The 18,838-nt window shown below is 41.4% G+C and overlaps 1 protein-coding gene across 8 annotated transcripts; it reads left to right on the top strand.

Moving 5' to 3' along the window:
- Window positions 1-283: 283 nt before the first annotated feature.
- Window positions 284-18,767, top strand: LOC111964958 (ADP-ribosylation factor GTPase-activating protein 1). 8 transcript variants are annotated; one of them, XM_023988859.2, is made up of 14 exons: window positions 284-465; window positions 786-856; window positions 1,068-1,177; window positions 1,494-1,665; window positions 1,831-1,931; window positions 2,054-2,140; window positions 6,897-7,011; window positions 7,221-7,277; window positions 7,369-7,401; window positions 10,576-10,605; window positions 11,279-11,335; window positions 11,765-11,824; window positions 12,264-12,331; window positions 12,421-18,767. In XM_023988859.2, the coding sequence occupies exons 2-14, from the start codon at window positions 797-799 to the stop codon at window positions 12,800-12,802; spliced, it is 1,332 nt and encodes a 443-aa protein (XP_023844627.1). In that variant the 5' UTR covers window positions 284-465; window positions 786-796; the 3' UTR covers window positions 12,803-18,767. The 8 variants fall into 8 exon arrangements, with proteins under 8 accessions (XP_023844627.1, XP_023844634.1, XP_023844641.1 ...); XM_023988866.2 differs by lacking the exon at window positions 10,576-10,605; XM_023988873.2 differs by lacking the exon at window positions 11,765-11,824 and having other exon boundaries at window positions 12,270-12,331.
- Window positions 18,768-18,838: the final 71 nt, after the last annotated feature.

Genomic DNA, 18,838 nt, shown 5'->3' with positions numbered 1-18,838 from the left:
ATAGGCATTGTCCAGCAAACCATGGCTGAGTGCCTACAAAAATATGCCATTACTATTGCAGTGATGAAAGCCTCATGACGCTAACATTTTGGCTCTGTAAGTGACATTTATCTTCAATAGACTAATATTGTAGCTAGCTATGTATGCATCCTGCATTTTAATAGGTACAATTACTCAGACAATTGGAATAATGCTCCACATAACAGTGTTTGTATGTCGGTGTCACAGTCCTTCATATAAAAATAAATAAATAAAAATACCCATAATGCATTGCAATGCCAACGTAGGCAAATCTGCCACTGGCTAGTTGTCAACATGGCCACCAGTGTTTGCCATYCGCTAGCATAGCTCTTCGCAATGGGTGTCAATTAACTCCACGTATTTAGCAAAAAGCCATATCGAACTAGCTAAGCACGAGAGACGCTTTAAACACCGCGTTCTTTAGTTTCTACAATACCCAGCCTGGTAAGAGACTACGAGCTAGCAGTAGCATAGTCGTAGTTAACATCAGTTAGCTACAGTAACTGTTGGATCAGATACACTATCATACATAGTATAGACTATTGAATGACATTCAGCTTTCTAGTTGCAGTCAGTTCGTATTTTCGAATATTGTTTATTTAACAAGGTATGGCTTTCAAAGTCTGTCATTGGCGTCCTACGTTAGCCGCTTGGTAGTTAGCTAAGCTATACACGTTATTGCTTTGATGCCGGCTTGGTTGGTGATAACATAAGCAGCTAGGACGTGATTTATGTGTAAGATTGCTAATAATTACTCTCTTCAGTGTCAGTCAAAATGGCAAGCCCAAGGACCAGAAGAGTTTTGAAGGAAGTGAGAACCCAGGAGGAAAACAACGTGAGTAGCTAGCTAACGTTAGTTTGCTGTTTGACCAGTAACGTTGTAACTGACTTAGTCACGACTTGATTGCCCAAAGGGCCAAGGCTGAACTGACGTTAGGACCTTGTGGGTGAACAATCTCTGTTGAGATATTCAATGTGATAGTGTCCACATCCATGTTTTCAATATCGACATCAAATAGCGAGCCAACATTTTCCCCTCTTCTCAGCTTTGCTTTGAGTGTGGGGGCTTCAACCCTCAGTGGGTGAGTGTGACCTATGGGATCTGGATTTGTCTGGAATGTTCTGGCAAACACAGAGGCTTGGGAGTGCACCTTAGGTGAGTAACTTCCATGTTCCAAAAGGACGATTTTTCTGATTGTGCTGGTATTTATGCTTGCCTGCAGAGGCTCGTCTGTGCATGAATGTCAACCCTCTACTGTTGAATCTCTTATCCTGAATAAGTCATTGTTCAAGCCTTCAACCATGCCCTTCTAAGATGATGATTACCACTTATATTCTTTAACCCACCATACCCACCTAGTCATCCAAATGTCTTCTTATATATAAGATCCCATGCCTAGTTAAATAAAGTAAAATTTCCTGTCAAGTCGGYTTGGAAGTATTTAACCCCTAATGTGATCTCTGTACTGTAGCTTTGTGCGCTCTGTTACCATGGACAAGTGGAAGGACATTGAGCTGGAGAAGATGAAGGCGGGAGGGAACGGAAAGTTTCGAATGTTTCTGGAACTCCAAGATGATTACGATGCCACCTGGACCATGCAGGACAAATATAACAGCAGACCTGCTGCACTTTTCAGAGACAAGGTAAGGAAGCCTCCCTTTTGAGTCATTAATTTAATGGTCATGTACATAATAAAGTTGCCGGGGACACTCCAAATCAACATTTCTGAATTTCCAATGCTAATATCAAACAGTACATCTATAATGGTCTCACTCACTGAAATGCATGCCTCTTTATTCTATTGACAGGTTGCAACCATTGCAGAGGGGAAAGAGTGGTCTATTGAAACTTCCTCTGCCAAGGACTGGACTCCGCCTCAGGCTAAGACCGGACTTTCGTCGTCTCATCGGTAAGGGTGAAAAGAGTGTTATTTCATATAGCTAAAGTATTCAATTACTTGAATATTTTCAAAGTACCCATTTCCAATATTATCACATCCCATAATAATCTGTGGTTGGTTTTCCAATGTAGCTCAGGGGGCCCTGGCCAGAACTCGGGAAACCCTTCAGACAAGGTGTTTGAGGACTGGTTGAGTGACGATGTGAACTCTTATCAGAGGTGAGACCATTGTATCCATGCCATGCTTGTCTCTGAAGCAGATACACACGGGAAATGGTTGAGCGTGAAAAAACAGGCATCTTTGCAGTTCTTGACACCAACTGGTGCGCCTGGCACCTAGTACCATACCCCATTCAAAGGCACTTAAATCTTTTGTTGCCCATTCACCCTCTGAATGGCACACATAGTCTGTCTCAATTGTCTCAAGGCTTGAAAATCCTTCTTTAACCTCACTCCTCCCCTTCATTTACACTGATTGAAGTGGATTTAACAAGTGACATCAATAAGGGATCATAGGGGTCAGTCTGTCATGGAAAGAGCAGGTGTCCTTAATGTTTTATGTGTATACAGTGCATTCGGAAAGTATTCAGACCCCTTGACTTTTTCCACATTTTGTTACGTTAGACTTATTCTAAAATTAATTAAATAAAAAATTTTCATCAATCTACACACTATATATATATATATTTTTTGCCTATTTACCTAAGTATTCAAACCCTTTGCTATGAGACCTGAAATTGAGCTTAGGTTCATCCTGTTTCCATTGATCATCCTTGAGATGTTTGTACAACTTGATTGGAGTCCAACTGTGGTAAATTCAATTGATTGGACACAATCCTGTCCCCTGGGGAAGGGATGCCTGGTTATTCTTTAAGCGCTTTCCTCGCCATCTTAAATAAGCATGCCCCATTCAAAAATGTAGAACCAGGGACAGATATAGCCCTTGGTTCACTCCAGACCTGACTGCCCTTGACACCAGCACAAAAACATMTTTGGCGTTCTGCATTCGCATCGAATAGCCTCTGCGATATGCAACTTTTCAGGGAAGTTAGGAACCATTATACACAGGCAGTTAGGAAAGCAAAGGCTAGCTTTTTCAAACAGAAATTTGCATCCTGTAGCACAAACTCCAAAAAGTTCTGGGACACTGAAGTCCATGGAGAATAAGAGCACCTCCTCCCACTGCACCGAGGCTAGGAAACACTGTCACCACCGATAAATCCACGATGATTGAGAATTTCAATAAGCATTTTTCTACGGCTGGCCATGCTTTCCATCTGGCTACCCCTACCCCTGGTCAATGCCCTGCACCCCCCACAGCAACTTGCCCAAGCCTCCCCGATTTCTCCTTCACCCAAATCCAGATAGCTGATGTTCGGAAAGAGTTGCAAAATCTGGACCCCTACAAATCATCTGGGATAGACAATCTGGACCCTCTCTTTCTAAAATTATCCGCTGTAATTGTTGCAACCCCTATTACTAGCCTGTTCAACCTCTTTTGTATCGTCTGAGATCCCCAAAGATTGGAAAGCTGCCACGGTCATCCCCCTCTTCAGAGGGGGAGACACCCTGACCCAAACTGTTACAGACCTATATCTATCCTACCCTGCCTTTCTAAGGTCTTCGAAAGCCAAGTTAACAAACAGATCACTGACCATTTCGAATCCCACCGTACCTTCTCCGCTGTGCAATCCGGTTTCCGAGCCGGTCACGGGTGCACCTCAGCCACGCTCAAGGTACTAAACGATATCATAACCGCCATCGATAAAAGACAATACTGTGCAGCCGTATTCATCGACCTGGCCAAGGCTTTCGACTCTGTCAATCACCGCATTCTTATCTGCAGACTCAACAGCCTTGGTTTCTCAAATGACTGCCTCGCTTGGTTCACCAACTACTTCTCTGATAGAGTTCAGTGTGTCAAATTCGGTGGTCTGTTGTCCGGACCTCTGGCAGTCTCTATGGGGGTGCCACAGGGTTCAATTCTCGGASCGACTCTTTTCTCTATACATCAATGATGTTGCTCATGCTGCTGCTGATTCTCTGATCCACCTCTACGCAGACGACACCATTTTCTATACTTCTGGCTCTTCTTTGGACACTGTTAACTAACCTCCAGACGAGCTTCAATGCCATACAACACTCATTCCGTGGCCTCCAACTGCTCTTAAATGCAAGTAAAACTAATTGCATGCTCTTCAACCAACCGCTGCTCATCCCCATATTGTTATTTGCACCCCAATATCTCTACTTGCACATTCATCTTCTGCACATCTATCACTCCAGTGTTTAATTGCTAAATTGTAATTATTTCACCACTATAGCCTATTTAAATAAAGGTGAAATAAATAAAATAAAACACCTGTCTATACAAGGTCCCATAGTTGACAGTGCATGTCAGAGTAAAAGCAATGAGGTCGAAGGAATTGTCCCTAGAGCTCCTAGACAGGATTGTGTCGAGGCACAATCCTGTCCCCTGGGGAAGGGCACATTTTTTTTTTTTTACAATAATTCTGCAGGATTGAAGGTCCCCAAGAACACAGTGGCCTCCATCATTCTTAAATGGATAAGTTTGAATCCACCAAGACTCTTCCTGGAGCTGGCCGCCCGGCCAAACTGAGCAATCGGGGGAGAAGGGCCTTCGTCAGGGTGGTGACCAAGAACCCGATGGTCACYCCCGACAGAGCTCCAGAGTTCCTCTGTGGGGATGGGAGAACCTTCCAGAAGGACAACCATCTCTGCCTCACTCCACCAATCAGGCTTTTGTGGTAGAGTGGCCAGACAGAAGCCACTCCTCAGTAAAAGGCACATGACAGCCTGCTTGGAATTTGCTTAAATGAACCTAAAGGACTCTGGTCTGAGGAAATCAAGATTGAACTCTTTGGCCTGAATGCCAAGCGTCTCGTCTGGAGGAAACCAGGCACCGCTCATCACCTGGACAAWACCATCCCTACGGTGAAGCATGTTGGTGGCAACATCATGCTGTGGGGATGTTTTTCAGCGGCAGGGACTGGGAGACTAGTCAGGATCAAGGGAAAGATGAACAGAGCAAAGTACAGAGAGATCCACTCAGGACTGGGGCGAAGTTCACCTTCCAACAGGACAACGACCCTAAGCACACAGCCAAGACAATCCAGGAGTGGCTTCTGGACAAGTCTCTGAATGTTCTTGAATGGCCCAGCCAGAGCCTGGACTTGAACCCGATCGAACATCTCTGGAGAGACTTGAAAATAGCTGTGCAGCAACACTCCCCATCCAACCTGATAGAGCTTGAGAGGATCTGCAGAGAAGAATGGGAGAAACTCCATAAATACATGTTTATTTTTTTGTTGTTTCACCKTTATTTAACCAGGTAAGTTGTTGAGAACAAGTTCTCATTTACACCTGCGACCTGGCCAAGATAAAGCAACGCAGTGCGACACAAACAACAGAGTTACACATGGAATAAACAAGCATACAGTCAATAACACAATAGAAAAAAATAAAGTCTATATACAGTGTGTGCAAATGGTGTGAGGAGGTAAGGCAATAAATAGGCCATAGTAGTGAAGTAATTACAATTTAGCAAATTAGCACTGGAGTGATAGATGAGCAGATGGTGATGTGCAAGTAGAAATACTGGTGTGCAAAAGAGCAGAAAAGKAAATAAAAACAATATGGGGTTGAGGTAGGTAGATTGGGTGGGCTATTTACAGATGGGCTATGTACAGCTGCAGCGATCGGTTAGCTGCTCAGATAGCTGTTGTTTAAAGTTAGTGAGGGAAATATAAGTCTCCAGCTTCAGCGATTTTTGCAATTTGTTCCAGTCATTGGCAGCAGAGAACTGGAAGGAAAGGAGGCCAAAGTAGGTGTTGGTTTTGGGGATGACCAGTGAGATATACCTGCTGGAGCGCGTGCTACGGGTGGGTGTTGTTATCGTGACCAGTCAGCTGAGATAAGGCGGAGCTTTACCTAACATAGATGAYCTGGAGCGACGAATATGTAGCGAGGGCCAGCCGACTAGAGCATACAGGTCACAGTGGTTGGTGGTATAAGGGGCTTTGGTGACAAAACGGATGGCACTGTGGTAGACTGCATCCAGTTTGCTGAGTAGAGTATTGGAAGCTTTTCTGTAAATTACATCGTCGAGGATCGGTAGGATAGTCAGTTTTACGGGGGTATGTTTGGCGGCGTGAGTGAAGGAGGCTTTGTTGCGAAATAGGAAGCCGATTCTAGATTTAATTTTGGATTGGCGATGTTTAATATGAGTCTGGAAGGATAGTTTAGTGCCAAGCTTTTATCGTCAATACCCAAGAAGACTCGAGGCTGTAATTGCTGCAAACGGTGCTTCAACAAAGTACTTAGTTAAGGGTCTGAATACTTGTGTAAATGTCATATTTCAGTTTTTTTTTGTAATAAATTTGCAAAACACTTTAAAAACCTGTTTTTGCTTTGTCATTATGGGGTATTGTGTATAGGTTGGTGAGGGGGGGAAACTATGTAATCCTTTTTAGAATAAGGCTGTAACGTAACAAAATGTGGAAAAAGTCAAGGATTCTGAATTCTTTGCGAATGCGCTGTTAACATATTGTACCCAGAAAGCACAGTCTAAACTAAAAGTAAGATGCCACAGAGCACGTTTTACTATTGTTCAAAGATAACTTGAATCAGATTTTTCTCTTTATATATATTCTTAACCATAATTTTAACTAACAACTTTCAAGACTTTATCTGTAAATGCTCAACCAATGTATAGCACAGGGTCTTAATCCAAAAGTAAGATACCACAAAGTACACATTTGTACTTTTGCTTTAAGATCAATTTCATCCATATTTGTCATTTCTTTTTCTTTCCCGCTGGGACCACCCATATGCGTATGCATGATTGTAAGTCACGTTACATAAAAGCACTTCCTAAATGTAATTTATTATRTAGGTTTTTGCTCACCTTTTATGAAGACTTATAATTTATGCAAACATATCATTTCCCCTGTAGTGGTGGCGGTTATAGTGGGAATCAGGAGAACCGCTATGTTGGCTTTGGGAATACACCGACCCCAGAGAAGAARGAGGATGATGTCCTGAACAACGCTCTATCTTCCATTTACTCGGTACGGCAGTAATATGGCACAGCATCTGGGAATCTGCATGGCCCTGAAGTAAAGGGGGGTTCCCAAATGGCACCATATTCCCTATATTTGGGACACAGACATGGAGTTTAAGGTATCTGTCATTGGTGACTCGTGTGTCTATTTGGGACGCAGAGTTTAAGATATCTGCTGTGGTGAATTGTGTGTGAATTGTATGTTTTGTTTGATAGGGCTGGAGCAATTTCACAATCGGAGCAAGCAAAATTGCAGCAGTCGCCAAAGATAATGTAAGTATCTCCAAGGAAAGCTGTTATCCTGTCACAGAACTTAATTTCACTGTTTATTAATAGCTTTTTTTCCATCTTTTCACTGGAACAGACTGCAAAACTTGCAACCTCAGCAACTCTAAAGGTATGACTTTATTTTATTAAACAGTTAATTAGTACCCGATTGATTAGCACCATCAAGTTTTTTAAACTTTTAGTTACTATTAAGATATCGTAAAGTTTTTTTTTACTAGCATCATTTTGCAACTTACTGTACTGCTCTAAAAACGTGTATTTAGATTAGACATTTTATATGAATGTGTAGATACAAACTCTTAACCTTACAGGTCTGAGATGCCATTTAACAAAGTTGATAAAGATGTGATTGTGTGAATCCCTTTTTGATGAAAAAGCAAACCATTATTATGCTCATGCTCGCATGACACAAGTAATAAATATGTTTCAAAGTTTATTCGCCACATGCACAGGATACAATAAGTGTAAAGCAGTACAGGGAAATTCTTACCTTCAGAGCTCTTTCCAACAATGCAGTGATAATAATAATAACTACGATGAGAGTTAAAAAAACACGAGAATGCAAGAGTATGTTTAGGTCAGTGCCAGTACCTTTATTCAATGTGCAGGTTTACTGGAGTGGTTGAGGTGGGTTTATGCATAAATAAATCAACTTTCTTGAACTGCATTATTGATTTAAGGGCTTGTAAGTAAGCATTTCACAGTAAGGTCTACACCTGTTGTATTCAGCGCATGTGACAAATAAAATGTAATTTGATTTAGTATGATAAACAGTACCAGTTAAAAGTTTGGACACGTACTCATTCAAGGGTTTTTCTTTTATTCTTACTATTTTCTAAATTGTAGAGTTATAGTGAAGACATCAAAACTATGAAATAACACATGGAATCATGTAGTAACCCAAAGTGTTAAACAAATCAAAATATATTTTAGGTTCTTCAAAGTAGCCACCCTTTGCCTTGATGACAGCTTTGCACACTCTTGGCATTCTCTCAACCAGCTTCACCAAGAATGCTTTTCCAACAGTCTTGAAGGAGTTCAGCACTTTTTGGCTGCTTTTTCTTCACTCTGCGGTCCAACTCATCCCAAACCATCGCAATTGGGTTGAGGTCGGGGGATTGTGGAGGCCAGGTCATCTGATGCAGAACTTCATCACTCTCCTTTTTGGTCAAATAGGCCTTACACAGCCTGGAGGAGTGTTGGGTCATTGTCCTGTTGAAAAACAAATAGTCTGACATTAGCGCAAACCAGATGGGATTGGGTATTGCTGCAGAATGCTGTGGTTGCATTTGCTGGTTAAGTGTTCCTTGAATTCTAAGTATACCACTGACAGTGTCACCAGCAAAGTACCATCACACCACCACCTCCATGCTTCACGGTGGGAACCACACATGCGGAGGTCATCCGTTCACCTACGCTGCGTCTCACAAAGACATGGCGGTTGGGAGCAAAAATTTAAAATTTAGACAACAGATTTCCACCGGTCTAATGTTCGTTGATCGTGTTTCTTGGCCCAAGCAAGTCACTTCTTCTTATTGGTGTCCTTTAGTAGTGGTTTCTTTGCAGCAATTTGACCATGAAGGCCTGATTCACACAGTCTCCTCTGAACAGTTGATGTTGAGATGAGCCTGTTACTTGAACTCTGAAGCATTTATTTGGACTGCAATTTCTGAGGCTGGTAACTCTCTAATGAACTTATCCTCTGCGGCAGAGGTAACTCGGGGTCTTTCTTTCCTGTGGCGATCCTCATGAGAGCCAGTTTCATCATAGTGCTTGATGGTTTTTGCGACTGCACGTTTTTGCGACTGAAAGTACGCATTGACTGACCTTGATGTCTTTAAAGTTATGATGGACTGTCGTTTCTCTTTGCTTATTTAAGCTGTTCTTTCCTGCATTCCAGGTGAATACCTCATGAAGCTGGTTGAGAGAATGCCAAGAATATACAAAGCTGTCATCAAGGCAAAGGGTGGCTACTTTTGAAGAATCTCAAATATAAAATATATTTTGATTTTAATACTTTTTTGGGGGTGTTACTACATGATTCCATATGTGCTSTTTCATGGTTTTGATGTCWTCTACAATGAAGAAAATAKTAAAAATAAAGAACCCTGGAATGAGTAGGCGTGTCAACTTTTGACTGGTACTGTACATGTAAACAGGGCTGAAAAGTGACTGGTAGCAGATATATATATATATATATATATATATATATAAATAAATAAATTAAATGCACACACACTGAGTTTACAAAACATTAGGTACACCTTCCTAATATTGAGTTGAAAGTCGAAAGCGTTCCACAGGTATGCTGGCCCATACTGATTTCAATGCTTCGCACAGTTGTCAAGTTGCCTGGATGTCCTTTGGGTGGTGGACCATTCTTGATACACACGGGAAACGGTTGAGYGTGAAAAACCCAGCAGCGTTGCAGTTCTTGTCACAAACCGGTGCGCCTGGCACCAACTGCCATACCCCGTTCAAAGTCACTTAAATATTTTGTCTTGCCCTCTGAATGGCACACATACACAATCCATGTCTCAAGACTCTGTAACCTKTTTCCTCCCCTTCATCTAGCTACACTGATTTGAAGTGGATTTAACAAGTGACATCAAACAAAGGATCATAGCTTTCACCTGGTCAGTCTGTAATTGAAGGAGCAATTTGTATACTCAGTATAAATACTTATGGTAATATACTAATGGTAAAATATACTGTACATGTAAACAAGAGTAATAGCGATCAGTAGCAGGACAAATAGGTAAATACTAATGGTAATCGCGATCAATAATCAATGGACGGCAGCGTAATGGAGTAATAAATCTAATACAATAATAATTTTAGCAGTTGTCTGAGGGGGTAGAGACCCGTGGATGGACATATAGTCAGTGTGGATAGTCATGATGATCTGCTAAAGATAAATAGTTCTAGCCCCCTCTCTCAGGAAATACMAAGCTAGGGTCATTTATTTGAGTAAGACATTTTCATGTATTGGTTAAGAGGTTCAACCTCCTAATTCCATATGATGTACCCACAGAAAAATAATTATTCCAGATATAACGTAATTCTATGGATGCACCACTGTATGTGATTCCCTCTGCAGCAGAAACAGCAGTGCAAATGTTTAGCCTTCAGAGCTCATGGAACATAGATTTTCTTCCAAAGGTTTCCCTTTTTATTTTTGCTCATAAATGAACTGGACAAATAACTGACCTTATTCTGTGAACATTACTGTAGTTTAAACTGTTTGTCGCTTCTTTAACTTCCTTGCTTTCTCTGGACGTAGTTAAGGGGCTATAAGCCGCCCCCAGAGCCGGTAAAATCATTAACAAATGCATGCTCTTTGTCCATATACCTGCATCTCCCATTTTACTCATTGTTTTCATGAATGTATTCATTCCCACCCTAAGCTTGTCGGCTGGTCATCGGAGTCCTGTCTGAAAATGTATGTGAAAATGACCAGACCCACCACTGCAAAATGGTGGATAAGTACAGTTAGCCTAACCAGTAGTGTTACATTGAGCTTTTCTTGGCTGCAGACAGAAAAACATATATTTTGCAGCTGATKGATAATCTTAATGTCAAGGGTTGTAGTAGTTTAAAATTATTAATTAATATGAAGTTCTTRATCACTTTCACTTTAGTGGCTCCTTAAGACAATGGTTGAGAAACCATTCAAGGAGTGTGAACATTCCTGTCATTTACAAAGAAAGAAATCTTGGCATAATAATAAACATGATGACCACTTTTGTACTCACCAACCATAGGGTTATATATCCCCGCATGACCGTTCCATTGCTCAGTTCCCATTGAGGGTCAGCCCTCGCTGTGCTGACTGTGCTTGTTTAATGTCCTAGTGAATGGAATGACAGTTCCCTCGCCTGCCTCAGCTGCCTGCTACTCAGAAATTCAGTCAGTGTCTTGCAATGTCGTGAATGTCGAACTGTTCTGTTTAATTCACACATCTTCTCCCTGTCACTCCCGACTAGGCCACAGAGTTAGGACAGACATTAAATGAGAACGTTATCAAACCTACCCACGAAAAGGTAACTGTTTAAAGTTAGTTAATAGGCTAATATGCTTCATAAAACCAGCTTTACATTTGATTTGCATTGTCTCCTTTGGAATGTGTCTGCTCTAGTGACTGACTATAGTGTGCACTGTGCATGTGTAATAGCTAATTGCTTGATGTAGAAAAATTCAACATAGCTTCTTAAAATGGGTGTTTTCAAATCTATCTTGACTGAGACTAACAGAAATCACCTACTGTCTCATAAGTAGGCTAATCACCACATTATTGTCCTCAGTAAAATAAAATCTAAGACTAATCACTTTGCGCACAATAAAATGTGCAACTGTTCACAATCAGAAACATTGCCTGAGCTAGTCTGTGTGGTGATGTCCTGATTTACACACCCACCTCTTGATGCTGTGAGTTGTCTCCATTTCCATTAACGGTGATTTGGCTTGTCCAGGTAAAAGATGGCAAGTTGCTAGATGAAATGTCCGTCGGCATTGCTGGGCTGGCATCCAAGGTAGGAGAAGGCAGACCTCTGCCACACTGCAAACCTACAACCAGTCTCCTGAGTAAGGGTCGTGTGAAGCTATGCATTCATTAGGAATTAGCCTAAGTTTAGCAAGGCAAAATACGTTGGTGTAGTCATCGCACTGCTTACTCTGAAAAGGAGACTGGTTTGGGTGTGTTGATGTACATTTTGAAGATATTCATGCACTTTTTATCTCCCTTTTCTCTTGCTGCTATTGTTTTTCTGGTGGTGAGTACTGTGTAGATTGAATTGTACTTATATTAACTTGTACAACCTAATACAACCTTTACTTTGGTCAATGAACTATTGTGAATCTGATAAACATGATTTGTAAACTTGTTTTGGTGAGTGTTGTAGACTTTTTATCAACATTTCATGTCTATTGATGTTTTCTCAATTTTGTTTGACATGTGTTCCCTCTTCTCAGGTTCAGGATGCTGGTGCAAAAGGCTGGAAAGACATGACTGACTTCTTTGCTGGAAAGCCAGAGGACGGGTAAATCAAAATGATTAAATTAATCTGGAATTTGGCATAGTGATGTGTCAGTTGAGGGTCTTTATTTCTGAGATAACCGTCTCCCACAGGTCAGAAGAAGAGAGCTACCAGAACATGGACGCCACTGAAGGTTACCAGTTCAACTCCTCAGGCCCAGAACTAGGCCAGGCCCCTGCGCAGGACTTCTGGACGTCCTTTGGCAGCACCAGCTCCTCCAAGCCCAAGAAGTCCCCAAGCAGCGACAGTTGGACCAACGTCGATAACTCTGCCGCTGAGAAGAAGAGCTCCGACAGCTGGGACAACTGGGGCTCGAAGGCGGCATCCAACAACAAACACAGCACTGGAGACAGCTGGGAGGCCTGGGACAACAACTGGGACAACGCTGCTGGTGGAGAGGCCAAGGGCAAGAAAAGCCCCGCAGCCGCCCCCGCCAAACCTGCTGAGGAAACCTGGGACAATGCAGACTGGTAGAGGCCTCACTCACAATCCTCCCCAGCTCTTTCTCCCTTTTCCTCTACCTTCACTGCCTTCTCTCTTTCCTTCCTTCTCAGAGGCACTTTTACAGTTGCACAGTTCTGTCTCTGACCTAGGTTGAGTTCAATGCCAGTTCAGTATGTATTTATCACTCAATAACAACTAATTGAAATGGAATTGAGCTCAACGCACACTGAGTATTCCTGAATATTTACACATTTTAAAGGAAGGTTGCAGTCTATTTAATTTTGCTGGATGTGTATACATTTCTTTAATTAATTACAGGAGTTAAATCTAAATGTAAGCAGAGTCATAATCATCTCATGTCACATTTAAAGTTGTCTCCATATTAGAAGGCAAGGTGCCATCTTGGTTTTATGAGTCTATAGTCTGACATTTTAATACATCATCCTCAACTAAAGATGGCAGTAGTCACCTACTCAACCAGAGTTTTTAGAGTGAGAGGAGCCTGGTCTGTCAGTGGTTATCCCTTGAAAAACGGGGTTTCCACACTCAATTTATGCATAATGAAATTGACAAGGAACTGGAATCCAGTTTAGTGTGCTGTCGTGTAAAGCCAGCATCCCTTGCACCCCAACAGTGCGGTCTGTGTTGACTTAAACTTACGGTCAAAATGTTCTGTTGTGTGTCAATTTACGACTGCAGCTAACCTTGGTATGATGATGCTTAGCATTGTGCAATGGCGTTATATGTATAAAATGTAGCTGCTGGATTCATGTGACGCAAGTACAGTATTTTACCAATATTTTTTTCTTTCCATGCTCAGCCGTCTTCATTGAAACCTGAAGAGAAAGCTCTTATGAGTCGGTACGACTTGGTTATTTTGATGAGGAACAGGTGATAAGTACATTTAGGTTTTAATACAACCTAGTCTAAAAAGCGGTTGACAGTGTAAAAGTACTATTCCACCACCCAATCAGTGGTTGTCGATCGCATGGCATTAATCTCAGCAGCTAACTGTAATATAAATGATAATGTGTTAATTTAATGTGATAAGCTGTACAATTATTGTGTGTTGAGAACTGGACACATTCGTTTTTGGAGTAGGGACTGTAACTCTGACTTATGGTTCTCATTGCATGTAATACTGCCGAACCTGTGGGACCACCACAGCAACCTTCTGTGACCTCAGTGGGATCTAGTATAGTCTAGTTGCGTCTGTTGTCCTCAACACACACTCCCAAAAAAAAAGACGCTTTTTCATTAAGCTGATTTTTTTCAGTCTCCATGTCCGTGTTAAGTGTTGCATCCAAGTTTTCATGACTTTTCATGTTAAAACAGACAACGGGCAAAGAACACGTCTCAGGCCAGTCATGTAAGAATCTTTGATACGAATTTCAGTTTGATACGGACAGTTGCTTCTCAAGGAGTGAGGTTGAATACTGCCAATTTTGAAAGAGCTTTTCGCTGGACTTCTAAGATGAGTCCGATGTTTTACATTGACATGCAAATTTCAGCCATGTAATCCCTTGCCCTTGTTGTTCGATTTGACATGTTTTTGTGTTCGAATGCAGGGGTTAAATGGCCATTTGTGTCCTCTGAATTGCTGGCTTTTCCATAGTCATTTTTCACAGATTAGCCTAGTTCCTACTGTTTACTATCTCACCTTGTAATGTCTCCCGTTGGAACTCTCAATTTCACCCTTGTATCTATGTGAGAGAGTGGCGGTGCCTAGATTATTTTTTTCACTCATGAAAAAGAGGAGATGGCAAGGCTACTATTTCTTAATTGCACCAGATTGTTGGAATTTCCTTCACCTGGCTATTTTTCTGGTGGAACCACAGCAATACGGGCTGATGTGGCGTGGCTTGCATCGTCTTGTGTGAACGAGAAGTGCTTCTGCTAAATGAGAAACAAAGACTGTCTGAGTTGTTTTCTACACACCAGGATAACTAATGACTAACTGCAACGCTTGTGTAGTAGTGCATGTTTTGCGGTATTGCGCTCTCCCCACCCTCTATTTTAATGTTGTGTTACAAGCCTTAAAGAGCTGTCGTCATAGTCTATCTATTGATAAACCGGTGTCAGTTTGGTTTTAAGTGTGTGTTTGGGTTTGTGTTTTCCGTTATTAGATGGACAGCATGTATGATCAAATGATAAACTATGAACGTAAAACGAGGTGCGGCTGTTTACAGTTTACCTCCATATTTCTGATGCTCTATGACTTTTTGTACTATGACTAATCACACAGCCTGGATGGTGAACCAGCCTGATGGTGAACGTAGCAATTGGGCTGTCTCCACCAAGCTAAAATACACATTCTTACAGTCCCAATTTAGTTCTTTAAAAAAATATATTATTCATCAATGAATTCCAGTGTTTTAATCTAAAGGATGTTCAATGTTAGATATTATGTTTTATAGATCTAAAAGTCTCACAGTGGATCATTAGGTATAAATGTGTTATGTAACACTTGCAAATTAAAGAATCTTCTCATATTTTTTTTACCATTGATGGTAATGAAGACTTTTCAGCAGTGCGGTTTAGTGAAATATAGGCCTAACGCTGAAAAGTAAAGTAAACCATGTGCTTTTATGTCCATTCATGTTTTGACTGCCACATTGGAGATTGCCACCCACAATCTTTGTAGATATCATTGTTCAGTCAACAAATACTATTTTTTGATATTGTACTTGTTTGCCTAATGTAGCTATGGTTTGGAGATAAAAAAAAAAAGGTAATTTCTTTATTTTGAAAAACAGTATTTCTAAGTACAGTGGGCGTTGGTGAGTTGAGTTCCACTAACTTATCTAAACAAGTATTCAATATTGGTGATTGATTAAAGGGAATTTCCTCCAATGCTCTTGAATCTCATGTGAACCATTACTTACTTTAGGCTTGTCCCTTATAGTAATGTAATATGTATAATGTGTAAAATGTACAGTTATGGGTGTATGTACAGTGGCTTCAGTATGTATTCATACCCCTTGACTTATTCCACATTTTGTTTTACAGCCTGAATTGAAAATGKTTTAAATAGCTTTTTTCTCTCACCCATCTACACACAATACCCCATAATGAACAATTGAAAACATGTTTTTAGAATTTTTTTCAAATGTATTGAAAATGAAATACACTACGTGACCAAAAGTATGTTGACACCTGCTCGTCAAACATCTCATACCAAAATCATGGGCATTAATATGGAGTTGGTCCCCCTTAGCTGCTATAACATCCTCCACACTTCTGGGATGGCTTTCTACTAGATGTTGGAACATTGCTGTGGGTATTTACATCCATTCAGCCACAAGAGCATTAGTGAGGTCGGGCACTGATGTTGGGCGATTAGGCCTGGCTCGCAGTCAGCGTTTCAATTCATCCCAAAGGTGTTTGATGGGGTTGAGGTCAGGGCTCTGTKCAGGCCAGTCAAGTTCTTCCACACCGATCTCGACAAACCATTTCTGTATGGACCTCGCTTTGTGCACCAGGGCGTTGTCATGCTGAAACTGGAAAGGGCCTTCCAAAACTGTTGCCACGAAGTTGGAAGCACAGAATAGTCTAGAATGTCATTGTATACTGAAGCATTACGATCTCCCTTCCCTGGAACTAAGAGGCCTAGCCCGAACTAAGAGGCCTAGCCCGAACTATTAAAAAAACRGCCCCAGACCATTATTCCTCCTCAACCAAACTATACAGTTGGCACTATGCATTGGGGCAGGTAGTGTTCTCCTGTCATCCGCCAAACCCAGATTCGTTCCTTGGAATACCAGATGGTAAAGCRTGATTCGTCACTCCAGAGAACGCCTTTCCACAGACCATTATTACGAGCTACACACTTCAGCACTCGGTGGTCCCATTCTGTGAGCTTGTGTGGCCTATCACTTCGCGGCTGAGCCGTTGTTGCTCCTAGACGTTTCCACTTCACAATAACAGCACTTACAGTTGACCGGGGCAGATCTAGCAGAGCAGAAMATTTTATGAACTGATGTTGGAAAGGTGGCATCCTTGGACAGTGCAACGTTGAAAGTCACTAAGCTGTTCAGTAAGGCCAATGTTTGTCTATGGAGATTGCATGGCTGTGTTGAATTTTACACTTCAACAACCGGTGTGGCTAAAATAGCTGAATCCACTAATTTGAATGGGGTGTCCACATACTTTTGTGTATATATAGTACATGTAATTTCCATAAGTATTCACACCCCTGAGTCAATACTTTGTAGAAGCAACTTTGGCAGTGATTACATCTGTGAGTCTTTCTGGGTAATTCTATAATATTTGCACACACTGTCAATTTGGTTGTTGATCATTGATAGACAACCATGTTAAGGTCTTGCCATAGATTTTCAAGTAGATTTAAGTCAAAACTGTAACTCGGCCATATTCAGTGTCTTCTTGGTAAGCAACTCCAGTGTAGATTTGGCCTCGTGTTTTGTGTTTGTCCTGCTGAAAGGGGAATTAATCTCCCAGTGTCTGTTGGGAAGCAGACTGAACCATGTTTTCCTCTAGGATTTTGCCTGTGTTTAGCTCCATTCCATGTATTTTTTTTTTTATCCTAAAAAAACCCTCACCACTTAACAATAACAAGCATTCCCATAACATGATGCAGCCACCACTATGCTTGAAAATATGGAGAGGTACTCTGTTGTATGGGATTTGCCCTAAACACAACACAAGTTAATTGCTTTGCCACATTTTCTGCTGTATTACTTTAGTGCCTTGTTGAAAATAGGATGCATGTTTTGGAATATTTTTATTCTGTACAAGCTTCCTTTTCACTCTGAATTAGGTTAATATTGTGGAGTAACTACGATGTTGTTGATCCATCCTCAGTTTTCTCCCATCACAGCCCTAAACTCTTAACATTTATTTAATTTTTTTGTGTACTTTTTACCCCTTTTTCTCGACAATTTTGTGATATCCAATTGTTAGTCTTGTCCCATCGCTGGAACTCCCGTATGGACTCGGGAGAGGCGAAGGTCAAGAGCCATGCATCCTCAAAAACACGACCCGCCAAGCCGCACTGCTTCTTGACACGCTGCTCGCCTTACCCAGAAGCCAGCCACACCATTGTGTCGGAGGAAACACCGTACACCAGGCGACCGTGTCAATGTGCATGCGCCCGGCCCACCACAGGAGTCACTACAGCACGATGGGACAAGGATATCCCGGCCGGCCAAACCCTCCCCAAACCTGGACGACGCTGGGCCAATTGTGTGCCGCCTCATGGGTCTTCCGGTCGCGGCCGGCTGCAACACAGCCTGGTATCGAACCCTGATCTGTAGTGACGCCGCTAGTACTGCAATGCAGTGCCTTAGACCGCTGTGTCACTTGGGAGGCCTCTAACTTTAAAAAAAAATCACCATTGGCCTCATGGGGAAATCCCTGAGTAGTTTCCTTCCTCTCTGGCAACTGAGTTAGGAAGGATGCCTGTGTCTTTGTAATGACTGGTTGTATTGATACACCATCCAAAGTGTAATTAATAACTTCACCATGCTCAAAGGGATATTCACTGTCTGCTTTTTTTTTTTTTTTTACACCCATTTACCAATAGCTGCCCTTTGAGAGGCAACCTCCCTGGTCTTTGTTTAATTTGTTTGAAATTCAGTGCTTGRCAGAGATGAGGTAGTCATGAAAAAATGGTTAAACACTATTATTCCACACAGTGAGTCCATGTGACTTGTTAAGCACATTTTTACTCCTGAACTTATTTAGGCTTGCCATAACAAAGGGGCTGAATAGTTATTGACTCAAGATACTTCATTCAGCCTTTTAATTTCTAATTTCCAAAAAATCTAAAATCTAAAAACCTAATTCCACTTTGACATATGAGGTATTGTATCTAGGCCAGTGACACATCGCTATTGTATCCATTTTAAATCCAGGCTGTAAAACAACAATGTGGATAAAGTAAAGGGCTGTGAATACTTTCTGAAGGTACTGTATGTGCACTACCTGTTGTCTGAATGGAAAATAAAAACATGCATGTATGTTGTAAATGCTGTTTTAGATTCCCCCCTCTTTCCTTGGTAGATATCATATTTTTTGAATATGGTGTCATGAGATTAATTATAC

Source organism: Salvelinus sp. IW2-2015, linkage group LG1, assembly GCF_002910315.2.
Source record: "Salvelinus sp. IW2-2015 linkage group LG1, ASM291031v2, whole genome shotgun sequence".
NCBI classification, from domain to species: domain Eukaryota; kingdom Metazoa; phylum Chordata; class Actinopteri; order Salmoniformes; family Salmonidae; genus Salvelinus; species Salvelinus sp. IW2-2015.
This window is presented reverse-complemented; position numbering and strand designations above follow the sequence as displayed.